The 15277-nt window shown below is 39.4% G+C and overlaps 1 protein-coding gene across 4 annotated transcripts in view; it reads left to right on the forward strand.

Moving 5' to 3' along the window:
* Positions 1-4390: 4390 nt before the first annotated feature.
* The window catches only part of ZNF624 (zinc finger protein 624), a 46391-nt gene continuing 35504 nt past the window's right edge, over positions 4391-15277 (forward strand). The window contains exons 1-3 of one of the 4 annotated variants that reach the window (XM_023192179.1): positions 4391-4477; positions 8528-8616; positions 11162-11227. In XM_023192179.1, coding sequence (XP_023047947.1) covers positions 8530-8616; positions 11162-11227 — 153 coding nt within the window. In that variant the 5' untranslated portion in view covers positions 4391-4477; positions 8528-8529. Of the gene's footprint in view, positions 4478-5461; positions 5545-8527; positions 8617-11161; positions 11228-12986; positions 13178-15277 lie in introns of those variants that run through there. The other 3 variants (XM_031934286.1, XM_023192180.1, XM_023192181.1) reach the window with 3 other exon arrangements.

Consider the following 15277-nt stretch of genomic DNA (forward strand, 5'->3'; position numbering starts at 1 on the left):
GAAGGAAGGAAGGAAGGAAGGAAGGAAGGAAGGAAGGAAGGAAGGAAATCATAGAGTTATGCCCAGAGTCTAGTCTAGTGCAAAGCAGAATACCTAGTATAATACGGGAGTGAGTAGTACAGGAGGTCTTCCTGGAAGAAGTGGCAACTGAGCTGAGTTCTGAAGATTGAGTGGGCGTTTGCCAGGTCTATTGGCATGCTTTTAGCTGCTAGTAACAGACAATTACAATCACTCCCAATGTTCCCTCCAAATTATTGCCACTATTTTGGAGTTTTCTTCCAGATATATGTGTGTGTATGAGTATCTCATAAGTTTAAAAAGTTTTAGAATAGGCTGGGTGCAGTGGCTCACACCTGTAATCCCAGTAATTTGGGAGGCCGTGGAGGTTGGATCACCTGAGGTCAGGAGTTCGAGACCAGCCTGACCAACATGGTGTGAAACCCTGTGTCTACTAAAAATGCAAAAATTAGCCAGGCATGGTGGCAGGTGCCTGTAATCTCAGCTACTCGGGAGGCTGAGGCAGGAGAATTGCTGGAACCTGGGAGTTGGAGGTTGCAGTGAGCCAAGATCACTCCATTGCTCTCCAAATCCAGGAGACAACAGTTTGACACTCCATCTCAAAAAAAGAAAATTAGAATAATCTTGTACATGTTATTAACTTTCATTTTACATTTAACTTTTTAAAAATGATTAAACTTTTCTCAGTATATTCTCATCATTAAATATTATTTAAAATATTATTTTAAGGTTAGATAGTATTTTATCACATAAATAATTCATATTTACTAGTCCCCTGTTGTTGAACATATATGTATTGTTGAACATTTATGTTCTTTCCAGTCTTTCAATATTGTAAATACTTCTTTTTATCTCTCTCTTATTACTTATTTAGGAAAAACTGATAGATGTTGAATTACTGAGTCAGAGCATAAACATTTTAAAGACTTCTAACATATTCAGCCAGAATGCCCTTCAGAAATATTACACCAGTTTGTTCCAGCAGTCATGAGAACACGCATTTGCATGAGCTCTTGCCAACACTTGATATTACACCGTTATTGCATTCCAATCTGTTAATCATTTCTTTTTCTTTCTTTTTACCCTTTTTGCTTAGAAATATCTTCCCTAGCCCAAGGTCAAATAAACAATAACTTTTCTCATTTAAAAAAATAATTACTTAATCAGTCTAGAATTTTGGTTTTTGATATAAGAATCATGATGATTTTATGATATTCTGCCCACCAACCAGAGTAGTGCTGGAGAGGTGCAGAGATGGCCTCCTATTTCCTGTTTCCTCCAAGTTCTGGGTCTGTGATTTAGGGATCTGCTGGTGAGAGAGGTTCAAAACATCTTCCTACCTTATTTCATGGACTGTCATTGTTTCAAGAAACAAATTATACCATCAGCTCCAGGAAGATTTTTGTCCACTGCTTCATCTGTCTTAAGATCAGTCCATTGCAACCTGATTCTGCATTCTGCCATCCGATGGGCTTAGTGGTGGGTCATGTGAGGAGTTTCTATCTTTGTCTGTGTTCTAAATTTGCAGGTATTTTATTTAAAGTATGGAAGCAATTTTATTAGAAGTTACTAGCCAGGCTTTGCATTACGTTTTAATATCTTGTAGAATAGGATTACTTTCTCCTTTTTTGCTTTAAAATTCCTCATTACTCTTTTGCATAATGTTTAATCTCCCATGTGGCCCTTTTTGAAGTTCTTCCCCAGTCCCTCATCTGTCTCGCTGGTATTTTGATTGGCATTTGCATTATATGTATTAATGAGAGGTAATTTGGCATTTAAGAAATGTCTTATTTTTTCCTGATCATAAAATTATTTGTTCTTTACAGAAGATTTAGAAAATACAGAAAAGTATAAAAAAGAAAAAAGTATTACCTTTAATCTCACCACTTAAAGGAAAAAAAGTGCAAACATTTTGCTATATTTTCTTTTAGATTTTTTCTTAGTTTATACATGTTTGAGCATGCATAAAACTTGCATTGATATGATTATGAGATTTCATCTTCCTATCCAGAAGAATAGAGTATGTCTTTCCACATTCCATTACAAAGAACCAGTTGGACTCATTTATTTATTCCACTGTTAATCTGTTTTTATTAATTCTTGTATCCAACATTTTGTACATTTCTTTGATTTCTCACTAGTTTCTTGAGTAAAATTCTTTGTTCATTTCACTTTCTTGATTGATAATGAAAGCATTTAAAGATATGAATTTGACCTTTCTTGTAGCTTTGGCTAAATAGAGACAATAAAATCTAGAAACTTCTGAAATAAATTAAACCTAATTTAGAGAAAAAAGGAAAGTGCGCATTTTCTGTAGAGTATAAGGCACAACATATATATTTAAAATTAGGCTGTTATTAATAATATAAAATCAAGTTATTATTCATATATTCCATATCTTATTGCGTGCTACCTAGAATTATCAAATATTAACAGCAGGACAAAAAAGTCCTCACTAGTAATTTTAGGTGAAAGTTTGAGGTAAAGATGAGGGCATGATATCACATAGGGTTTCTTTTATATCTATCAAGACCCTAGGTCTGTGATTTTGTGCTTCCTTATATGCACAGAGACTGATTTGTAATTGCAGTGAATTTGTAACATACCGATATTCCTGCCCTTTTACATTACCATAGAAAAAGCAAAACCCAGACCTCCTAATCAAACTGATAGATTATTGTATCGCTACCTCAGAATATCGACGAATCCACCAGCAACCATGATGATATGCTTTGACTCTGTGTTCCCACCCAAATCTCATCTCAAATGGTAATCCCCATGTGTCAAAGGAGGAACCTGGTGGGAAGTGACTGCATCATGGGGGCAGTTTCGCCTATGCTGTTCTTGTGACAGTGAGCGACTTCTCACAAGATCTGCTGGTTTTACAAGTGGCAGTTTCCCCGGCTCTTCCCTCTCCTCACCCCTTGTGAAGAAGTTGCTGCTTCCCGATTGCCTTCCACCATGATTGTAAGTTTCCTGAGGCCTCCCCAGCCATGCGGAACTGTAAGTCAATTAAACCTCTTTTGTTTATAAATTACCCAGTCTCAGTTATTCTTTTTTTTTTTTTTTTTTTTAGACGGAGTCTTGCTCTGTGGCCCAGGCTGGAGTGCAGTGGCCGGATCTCAGCTCACTGCAAGCTCCGCCTTCTGGGTTCACGCCATTCTCCTGCCTCAGCCTCCGAGTAGCTGAGACTACAGGCGCCCGCCACCTCGCCCGGCTAGTTTTTTTTTGTATTTTTTTAGTAGAGATGGGGTTTCACGTGTTAGCCAGGATGGTCTCGATCTCCTGACCTCGTGATCCGCCCATCTCGGCCTCCCAAAGTGCTGGGATTACAGGCTTGAGCCACCACGCCCGGCCTAGTTATTCTTTATAGCAGTGTGAAAATGGACCAATACAGGAAATTGGTACCAAGAGTTTGGGTCACTGCTATAAAGCTACTGGAAAATGTGGAAGCAACTTTGGAACTGGGTAACGGGCAGAGGTTGGAACAGTTTGGAGAGCTCAGAAAAAGACAGGAAGATGTGGGAACATTTGGAGCTTCCTAGAGACTTGTTGAATGGTTTTGACCAAAATGCTGATAGTGATGTGGACAATTCCATGTGCATTTTGTTGGGAGGTAGGGTCCTAAATTATTCATTCATTCTTCCTTCGTTTTGTTCATTATGTGAGCAGTCTCCGAAGTAGGCACTCTGAGTAATAAACTCCATGAGACGTAGTTTCTATCATCAAAAAATATCATCTTTGGTAGGGAAGAAAGTAAATAAACCTTAATATAGCTCTTGGACAAGCAGCCCTTGAATAAGTGGTCAAATAAATTTGTTGCAAATAAATACTTTCAGTCATTGTGTTTTAAGAATTATCATTTGTATGCACTGAGGAGAACTTCTACAGCTATTTGTCTTCAAAAAGATTTTTTCTTTGTATTTCGAATAATTTTGGCCTAAAATTTGTTTTTTTCAGGCATTCATATCCATTCTACTTAATTGGCATTGTTGTCAATTGCCGTCTCTTCCAACTCTGAGGAAATTGTCGTAAAGGGAATTGTTCAGAAATAGTGTTTCCGAGCACTTGTTCACATATTTGTCTGAATCACATCTATCTGTTCTTCCAATGGCTTTCTTCCGTCCCACCTAAATGTTCCAAGCCAAGGGTTGTGTCATTATTTGTATCTCTAGTGCTATTGCTTTTGACACATAGTCAAGGCTTCTCAACAGAAGTGTATCCAATTGGAATTTTTTCGCACCCCGAAAGAGCCAATTCCTTCACTAACGCAGACAAAAGGGGCGGGGGGGGGGGGGCGCTCAGGCGCTGAGGATTCTGGGCACTGTAGTTCCGACACTCCGGCTGCGCAGGCGCAATGCCCTGCCTGGAGGCCGGCCCCGCCGAACCGCCGCCATTGCTGGAAGCGTTCCCGCCCTGCTCTGCGAGTGCCCTCAGTTGTCCTCAGTTCTGCCGCCAGGTACTCGTTGTCCCGGGCGCCTGGCCTCGGTTGCCCGCCGCCCCTCCCTTGGCGCTTGGCTCCCGGCGGCGTCCGGGGCGTGGCCGTTCCCTCTATAGCCCCAGACCCTGAGCGGACCCGCCCACCCCTGAGAGGCGATTGGGGCTAGGCCTCCTTCTCGAGTGTGGGTTCAGTCACCAGCCGGCCCCCCTCATAGGTCGGGCCCCGTGCCTTCTGAGGCCTCTTAACCCGGGTCCGAACCCGGGAACCTCCTCCCTGGCGGGCCTGGCGGCGCTGGGGTTAAAAAGAGCCGGGTGCGGGGCGTGAGCTGGGATTCGAGTAGGACGGGCGGGCCCCTGACCCGACCTTTCCTGTCTTCCCAGCCCCGCGCCTTGCTGGCCCTGAGGAGGGCATACCCGGAGTGGGTGGAGGAGAGCAATTAGGGAAAGAGGGCGAGGTTGGCAGGAGCATGTCCATGCCCGCTCTGGCTTCTAAACTGGCAGGGATGAAACTAGGTTTCACATCGGGGGATCAGCGCTACTCAGTAACCGAGGCAGCTTTTCCTGAAATGTAGCATTTCAAATACTGTAGTCACCTTTTAATCACTTGTCACTCCCTGTCATGACCATGGTGTTATTGCATTGATTGGGAAATGCTGGACTGGTGCATGGCGCTGAGATTCTTAGCAAAAACATGGACCCTTCATTATTTCTAAATAACTACACTGGCAAGGAAGTAAAACAAGTAAAGTTTCCCCTTCAGTCTCTGGATACTTTTGCAATAGCTGGAAAGACAGAGCTTGTACATATCTAGGGAAATTATAACTCGGGAATATTGGCCTAGATATCTTCTGCATAATGACGAAGGGGATAGTAGGAACATATAATGTGGTTACTCTCATGTACTAATAGCTGATTCATTGTGCTCAAGTGACTTGCCTGTAGTCACAGTTCTACAGTAGCCAAACCATGGTTAGAACCTGGGGCTGTGACCAGCTGCTCTGGGATTTTACTCCTATTCCAGACTCCTATGTATATGTAGATACTTCTTCTTGTCTACTTGGAAAGTACAGAAAAGCAGAAAGAAGGGTAAGCATCACAGCCCCAGGTGTCAGAGGTCTCAGTAGAGTTTTGGCTTACTCGCAGTCTTTTTCTATGCATTATATTTACACAATTGAGATCAAGCTGAATATATTAAATGTTAAATATTGTTCGTTCTGATTATAAAATAAAACAAGGTGTTTATTGCAGTTTGGTTGTTAAACATATGTTACTAGCATAATTTACGTGAAGTATTGTCATGGAGTTTATTAATATTTACAAGTATTTTTTAAACGACTCAGCTCACTCTTGATAAATGTTAAAGATACAGAAAACCGTTGCTCTAGACCTGAGGAATTGAAAATGCCTTATGTTGCTCTTTGTACGTCACCTTTAGTGTTCGGGGGCTTGGGGGTGTGCAATATTCTTGGCTCGTTTTTTTTCTTTGCAACCTTGTAAAACTTGGGGGTCAGTGTATGGGCTTGGGAGGGAGAGTCAGTTTTCAAGCTCTCTGAAGTAATATGCAACATCATATATGCATGTGCATTATTCTGTGGCCAAGGTCAGATTCTCAGATGGGTCCATACCCCCAAAAAGTTAAGGTTTACTGATATGCGTAGATTGTGTAGTGGTGAGATCAGGGCTTTTAGGGTATCCATCCCCAGAATAATGTACATTATACCCATTAAGTAATTCCTTGTTCTCCACCCACCTCCCACTCCTTCACCCTTCAGAATCCCTATTGTGTATCAGGACAGTATTTCTTAAAATACTACACTAAAACTAAAACATTATATAATTTAACATACTACATATTATATAATTAACATGTTAGCATATTATATTCAACTAAATATTTCTTGAGGTGTACTTGTTCAAGCGATGTATATTTCTGTGCCTCACATCTAGAGATCCTGATTTTGATCTTGATTGGAGCCAAAGAATTTCCTTTTTTAATAAGCATATCCAGTGAGTCTTTTGCATTCTCAGATTTGAGACCCCTCTAATTATACATGGAGTGTTTTCATTAGAAAATGGGAGAGGAGCCATCATTTTCATTAGATTTGCAAAAGGCTCTATGACAGAAAAATCTAGAGAAGCAGTGGTATAAGGCAAAACCACTTACTGGTTGGTTACCTTGAGGCTTCAATACAAGAATCCCCTCAGACTATTCTTTCTTTACCTCTTTTATCTCCACACTGCACTGCCTTCCTCCCTCAACTTCTCATTGTTTCTCTTCCACCAAAACCTTTTCATTTTGCCTAAGAAAGCCCCAGTGTCATGAAAGAAACCACTCTACGTTTTTAAGATACTCACTTTTTTTTTTTTTTTTTTGAGATGGAGTCTCTCTGTGTCGCCCAGGCTGGAGTGCTGGAGTACAGTGATGCAATCTCTGCTCACTGCAACCTCCACCTCCCAAGTTCAAGCAATTCTCGTGCCTCAGTGTCCCGAGTAGCTGGGACTTCAGGTGTGCGCCACCACGCCTGGCTGATTGTTTTGTATTTTTTAGTAGGGACGGAGTTTCACCATGTCAGCCAGGCTGGTCTCAAACTCCTGACCTCAGGTGCTCTGCCTACCTCATCCAAAGTGCTGGGATGACAGGTGTGAACCACCATGGCCAGCCAAGATATTTACGTATTTTCTTGATTTAACTAAACCTGGTCTCCTCCTTGAGTTAGTACATTAATCTGACAGTATAAGTTTCGGTATAGCCATATCTATTTAATTATTTAATTTTTGTATCTCTAATATTCTTTGCATTCTTGATAACCTTGCTTTATATATTAATATTCTTGTTTTTCAAAGAATAATGGTTAAGTACTTCAAATACCTTTTCAGATGAGCTTCTGATTGTTAGACACTGTAAGGTTAGATTGAGTTCTGCTATGTTTATTGAGCAAATCTACTGAACCTTATGAGAAGCAAGGTGCACTTTCAGGGAAGGAGCAGATTCCACATGTTTAAGCATAACAAAGGCCCTAGCTGCAGGACCATATAATTGCTTATAACACTTTTTGCACAAGGTAGAGTTTCTCAAAAACTCAATACTTATTATGTCACTGCCCTTTTATTCATGAGGCTAATATTACCATCCTAGAAGAATTTATATTAACAATCTGTACTGTTTGATATCCTACATCAGGCACTCCTGGTTCTTGGACCAAACTCAGCCTCAGCAAGGCCATACATACCATTAGCCAAAGGTAGAAAAGCAGTGCCCAAGCATCCCTGGAAAAGATCACTGTCACCCTGTTCCTCCATAGTATAAAACTTTTATTAGGTATATACTTTTTCTCAATATAGAAAGACTACAGCTTAATGTTTTGTGCACTGAGTTTCATGTGTCTTCTATTACTATTATTATTATACCTGCTTCCTTTTTATTTAAGTTTACCTGATATAGAAAGAATAAAGATCTATTTGAATATCAGATTGGGAGGGGGTAAGTCAAGGCTTCCAATATCATTTAAATTTTGAAGTTGTAGTGTTCTCTTTACACGAAACAGATCTCTGAAAATGTTAAGAAATTGACTCTTCGTGGGAAAGGCAAGAAAAGGAGATTCTTAGAATATTTAATTGTTAGATGAATAAGTAATTATGGCAAAGAAAGATTGAAGTATTATTTTGTTGTACTTCACACAGCATGTTGATTCAGTGGGAAAGGTATGGGCTTTGGAATTAGATTGATTTGAGTCATGTATTTGCATGGCCTTGGGTAGTTTAATTTTTCTAGACTCAGTTTCCTCATCTATGGAATGGGAATATTCTTATTAGGTTGATGTGAAAATAACATGAGAAAATATTTTAAAACCTCCTTGTACAATGGCTAGCCTGTTAGTTGTGACTATAGTTAACAGAGCTAAAATCTCGAGCTCTGCAGGAGCAAGGGTCTTTGTCCTTCACTGATCTTAAGGGTTACTCTTGTGCTTCCTTAGGGAGGTCATGCTCACTTGTATGTCAGGATTCCAACTTGGTAAGTCTGAAATTCCCCAGGCAGGATTGGTTTTCATGGCTTATTTCTCTTCCTTAGATATGTCTTTGCAAGACTCCACTCTTTCCAGAGAGGGGAAACCAGAGGCAGAGATTATGGCTGCTGTGTTTTTTTCAGTTGGACCTCTGGTAAGTTGGGATTCCCTGTTTTTGACCTACTCTCTTGTTTTGAGAGCATGTTTACTTTTCCCGAAGGCTTGTGACTTCTCTGCTTCCCCGATACTGCTTCTGGGAACTCAACTAAATAGACCCATGAAAATTGAGTTCACAGTAAAGGGAGTAAACTATGGGAGGATTCACTATACTTACTTAACCAAATATCAGGACACATGATCTTTCAAAAAATATCTGAGCTGTCATTAGTTATGACAGACATCTTTAATTGTGATATTAAATTCGTATTGTTCGGCCGGGCGCAGTGGCTCAACCCTGTAATCCCAGCACTTTGGGAGGCCGAGATGGGCGGATCACGAGGTCAGGAGATCGAGACCATCCTGGCTAACACGGTGAAACCTCGTCTGTACTAAAAATACAAAAAAAAACTAGCCGGGCGAGGTGGCGGGCGCCTGTAGTCCTAGCTACTCAGGAGGCTGAGGCAGGAGAATGGCGGGAACCCAGGAGGCGGAGCTTGCAGTGAGCTGAGATCCGGCCACTGCACTCCAGCCTGGACGACAGAGCGAGACTCTGTCTTAAAAAAAAAAAAAAAAAAAATCGTATTGTTCCCAGGAAATTTCAGTTATTTATGGGACAGCAGAATGGAATATTTTTCAATTGGAAAATTTTATTTAGGAAATTTTGGTGAAAATATATGTACACAAACACATACCCCAGCCCTGATTCATAGGAGCTATTCCCCTTGTGCCACTGTCAGTGATCTCTTTTCTACCCATTAAGAAGTGATCAGATTTAATAGATTACATTGAGAGGATATGTTTAAGACAGTGCTTGGCTGTAGGGAAGTTACAGTTTCATTGAGGTAAAATGTACAAAAGTAATAATTACATTATTCAGGTGAATAGTAATTGCTTATCAGTATGATAAAGATGATGAGTACTATGAAAAGAAAGAAATGGGATGATAGTGTGGGCTAAACTGGTCATAGAAAGTTCATGAGGATAGTTAGATTTAAGCTGGTACTGAATTAAAAATGGGATTTTAATTGTCATAAAGTATTTGTGAACATAGTTCAGGTGAGAAAGGGGTTTAAGGGCAAGGCTTCAGAGGCAGAGAACAGTGGGTAAGCTTGTGATTCAAGTTGGAAAGTTGTGACAGATAGGGCTGGAAATTAGATATTTGAGATGAATCTTTTAATGTTTCCCTGAAGGCATTGAAATGTGTGTGTGTGTTTGAGTGTCCTTGGGATTAGTATTAATGTGATAAAAGCTTTGCTTTAGCAGTGACTTTTTAAAATAGATTCCAAAGAAAGAGAATACCAACAAAAATAATTTGTTATAGTAATGATCTGTAATAACCTGTGATTCTGCTCTTTTATTCTTTGTAGCCAGAACATGTAACATGTAAATAGTCCTTAAAACATACCTTTGAAAAGATAAATAAAACCAAAATGTTGCCCTTGATCACTGGGTACAACTATATTTGTCTTTTCATGTATCACTGGATCAACCCGTCTCTATCAGAGATTGAAGATTCACATCATCATTAATTTTCTGGAATCTGAATATTTGTGCATTTTTAGGCAAGCAGTTGTTGAGGGAGAGTTAGTCTAACATTTTTTCATAATGATCTTTAAATATGTAGTTTTATTATCCATAATTTTTTTAAATTGCACAAAATCTGAAATGGATAACTGTTACTAGAAGATAAAGTAAAATATCATTTCATTTTAGGCCCTCATGGGCTGGGTGTGGTGGCTCATGCCTGCAATCCTAGCACTTTGGGAGGCTGAGGTTGGCAGAGTGTCTGAGCCCAGGAGTTCAAGACCAGCCTGGGCAACATGGCGAAACTCTGTCTCTACAAAAAAGAGTACAAAAAATTAGCCTGCATGGTGGTGTGTGCCTGTAGTCCCAGCTACTCAGGGGGCTGAGACAGGAGAATCACTTGAACCTGGGAGACAGAGGTTGCAGTGAGCCAAGATCGCCCCACTGCACTCCAGCCTGGGCAGTGACAGAGTGAGACTCTGTAAATAAATAAATAAATAAATAAATAAGGCCCTCATGAGATACAGTTTCTAAGTTTTGGAAGAAAACAATGTTATGAGAGGTTGCTGAAATATTTCCTGAGTGACTGCTGAGCCATATCCCCCCACCAAACACTGTAATAATTTTTCAATTGTGGAAAACAGATGGTAGGTTTTGAATATTATTCATGAGCAGGATAGATACTTTCTGAGAAATAGATTTCATCCCAATATGAAAAAGCAGACTTACGTAGTGTCTGAAGGCCCTTTATTGTAAGTTTATTTTTGTTTTGATAGGTTCTTTGTTAAAAGCAGTTATATCTTTGTCAATCTTACATGTGTTTGTCATTGTCCCAAACAAAGTGAAAGATTATGATTGCATGTTACAATGGAACTTTGATTTCAGCCCTAAGTTAAACAGTAGACGAGGTCATCCCATATACACTACATCCACAGTGGATTGGTGGTGCTCGTTGAGGCTCTGCTGTAGGTCATAGGCAGCCTATCACTGAGTGATCTTATCCTGTATCCCATCAGAACCCTGAAGTTACCCAGCCAGATGAAGATCTTCACCTTCAGTCAGAAGAAACAAAATTGGTAAAGGTAATACCTACTGTTGTACATATAATGAATACAGAGAAAATGCCTATTTTACTGCCTCTGATTCTCAATGTTACCAGTTAATTGCGAGTTCACAATGATCATTTGATTGGTATGGTAGCCCCAGGGCTGGTGGCATCAATTTAACAGATTTCATTTCTCTCAGAGGTGGCAGCCCTCATCTAGCCAGATAGTCGCATCATGATTACTAATGGTAAAATATTCTATCATCACATAGTCTCATGCTTGTGCTGCATTGTAAGACCCAATGCTGTGCCAGTAAAAAATACCAAGAGTACATCAACATTGTGGAAATAGTGTTAAGATGAGTTTAAATTGGTTTAGATATTTTATTTCATTTTATTTATTAAGGCTTTCTTATTTGTGAATACTGAATCCACTTGATTTTTCCAGAAAAAGTAAAAATCAGAAATTTGTTGTGATGAGAAAAATTATCCAAAACTTAGAAATAAATAAAAGATAAATGTAGGCCGTTTCAGAGTCATATTAGACCACTGTATTAACAAGCCTGTCTAAAGGTTATCTGACATAGCAGGGGAGGGTTATGTTGTTTGACTTACCATTTACTGTTAATTAATATTTAGATCCTAAAAGATATTAACTTGTGCAAGATTGAAACGTTGCAATTATTTTTGCTAGGATAAAAGATAATCCCCAAAGTTATGGTATTACTGTCCTGTAGGACATTAATCAGGTTTGTATCTAATTTTGCAGTCTTATTCCAGCATTCTTTTTTCCACTATCCATATATCGGTTTCTTGCATCTCCTTTAAACTTGTCTTGTCTAACTGCTGATCCCTCATTAATGCCTTAAGTAAATCTTTGACAAGTATTCACTATGCTTTTAGAAGAATTATGTTTTTAAATTTTTTAAGATTATCCTTTGAAGGTTAGTTTTATTCCAGAGATGTTTTGTGTAAAATGTGGTTTTTACTTTTGCTTCTATGAGAAAATACATTCTGAGATTCAGTTTTGTACATAATATTTTTTAAATGATTTTTCAATTTTTTTAACATATGATAACTTAGATTCTTAAAAACTTAAGGTAGAAATATTCATAGTTTTAGACTTTGAACCACAAACCTTAGGAAAATGCCATACTTTTTGGCATAGTGTACAATTCATATGGTTTATTTTTGTTCTGACAGGGAGTCCCTGGTAGAAGATTAATTCTGTCTGGCTCTTCCCTAAATTCTGCGTCCTTTTTTTTATACGTACTGAACATAGCTTAGTTTAATTTTACTTTGAATAGAACCAATGATTTGATGATAACTATCAATAAGTTATTAATTTAATTTAATTGGTTTTTTATTTGCTTGATTTTCTTATAACTGTTGTTGACATTTTCTTTTTTTTTTTTTTTCCTTGAGATGAAGTCTCGCTCTGTCACCCAGGCTGGAGTGCAGTGGCACAATCTTGGCTCACTGCAACCTTTGCCTCCCAGGTATAAGCAATTCTGCTGCCTCAGCCTCCCAAGTAGCCGGGATTACAGGCACCTACTACCATGCCCAGCTAATTTTTGTATTTTCGGTAGAGATGGGGTTTCACCATGTTGGCCAGACTGGTCTTGAACTCCTGACCTCAGGTGACCTGCCTGCCTCAGCCTCCCAAAGTGCTGGGTTACAGACATGAGCCACCGTGCCCGGCTGACATTTTCAATTAGTGTTTTTTTTGTTTGTTTGTTTGTAGCGTAGTCCTTTAAAAGAAGAATTTTCAATGCTAAATGCCTTTTATTTTACAGGTACATGTTTTTTAGTGCAAACGTCTAACAAAGAAACTATAGAAGATTGATGAAGAACTCTTATTGCATGATTATTATAATCAGACCCAAAAGGAACACATCAAAGAGTCTTGATATTTTCTGACATACGTAAGATTAAGACATTTACATGCTAGTGAAGTCACAAACTAAAACCAGTGAGGTCATGGACAGTGAGTATCATAATGCCAGTATATATGTTGTAACTTTTGTTGAACAGCTTAATTTCCCAACAACAGATAACTAGATAAGCATAACCTCAAGATAAACAGGAGATAATAAGAAGCTTTTAAAAACCTCCCAGTAGCTGGGACTAGGCACCCACCACCATGTCCAGCTAATTTTTGTATTTTTAGTATAGACGGGGTTTCACCATGTTGGCCAAGCTGGTCTTCCAACTCCTGACCTCAAGTGATCCACCCACATCAGCCTCCCAAAGTGCTGGGATTACGGGCATGAACCATGGCACCCGACTGGGTTATCATATAATCTTGATGAAGGAGGGAATTCTGCTGAAATTTCAGTGAGATCAGTGATGTGATAGACTTAAAGCAAAATAGGCTCTGTATAAAAGAGTCAATGCCATGTCCAGACTGCATAATGGACCTGGGGTCCTATTTCCTTGGAAAATACAAAGTTAAATGTAAAATGACATATTCAGAAACCCCTCATGCGAAAGTCTGCATCTGAGTTGCAAACAACTGCTGCTCAGCATCAAAGTCACTTTCATTCTTTCTGATGTGATTTCAGACTACACAATTTCTGACAGCCTATGACTTTAAAAGACAAAGTGTCATAATGAGTAAGAAAGCAGTAGTTGCTCAAAACGGGTAATTATGACATTTTACAGCTGCAGAATGACCTTAGAAGAAATATTGTTTGCTGTTAATTTTTCAATGGGTTTTATCTGTGTCTATTCTAGCTTGAGGTGTGGAAGGGCAGAATTTTGCTTTCTCAGTATAAGCTAATTTTTACTTTCTCGAACTCCATCAAAAAGAAAATTTTACATCAGTCTGGCTTAATGTTATTTTCTCAATGTCTTTCAGGTAAAGAATATGAGGCTTATGATTTCTGGTTTCCATTGTATGCATCAGTCTGTTATCTTAGAATCCGCAATTTCTGGGTATTATGTATTAGGTTTCCAATTTCGTCTAAATTATGAATAGAGTTGGTCTGGGATGGTGCAATTGAAATAAATGGGTACTCTTTTAGCTCCCTAGGAACTTTTTGCAATAAAAATAAAACTTTAGTTATAGTAATAGTTTCTTCAGTTTAACAAAGTTCAGTTTCTGAATAAAGGATACTTAAGTGAATTTACTTTCACCAAGATCAAAATGCCCTCAACATTCTTAGAAGTTGTTTTAGTCTGTTTGTTTCCATATAAAGGAATACCCAAGGGTGGGTAATTTATAAAGAAAAGGGTTTATTTGGCTCACAGTTCTGCAGTTAGTATAAGAAGCACACTGCCAGTATCTGCGTCTTGTGAGGGCCTCAGGCTGCTTCTATTCACAGTGAAAAGGAAAGAGCACCAGTATGTGTAGAGACTACATAGCAAGAGTAGGAGAGGGAAGGGGCCGTGCTCTTTTTTTTTTTTTTCTGAGATGGAGTCTCGCTTTGTCGCCCAGGCTAAAGTGCAGTGGTGCAATCTTGGCTCACTGCAAGCTCCACTTCCGGGGTTCACGCCATTCTCCTGCCTCAGCCTCCCGAGTAGCTGGGACTACAGGTGCCCACCACCACGCCCAGCTAATTTTTTTGTATTTTTAGTAGAGACGGGGTTTCACTGTGTTAGCCAGGATGGTCTCGATCTCCTGACCTCGTGATCTGCCCACTTCAGCCTCCCAAAGTGCTGGGATTACAGACGTGAGCCACTGTGCCCGGCCCATGCTCTTTTTAACAGCCAGCTCTCGTGGGAACTATTAATAATAGAGGGAGAACTCACTCATTACCGTGAGGATGGCACCAAGCCATTCATGAGGGACCCAGCCCCATGACACAGGCACCTCCCATTAGGCCCCATCTCCAACATGGGGATCAGTTTTGAACATGAGGTTTGGGGGGAAGGCATCAAAACTATTGCAGCAGTTTTATGTTTCAAAGCTTAATTAACACTTCCACATTCTACAATCAATATTTCATTCGTTCTTCATGCCACACAAACCTCTGATTTTTTATGATTATTTACCTGATTTTCCCCTGGGAGAGAAGAAAAAGATCATCTTTCTGGCAGTATTTTTTTTTTCCTTTGCACCATTTAATAAGAAAAGAGTGGAATG

This window comes from Piliocolobus tephrosceles, chromosome 16 (genome assembly GCF_002776525.5).
Source record: "Piliocolobus tephrosceles isolate RC106 chromosome 16, ASM277652v3, whole genome shotgun sequence".
Classification (NCBI taxonomy): domain Eukaryota; kingdom Metazoa; phylum Chordata; class Mammalia; order Primates; family Cercopithecidae; genus Piliocolobus; species Piliocolobus tephrosceles.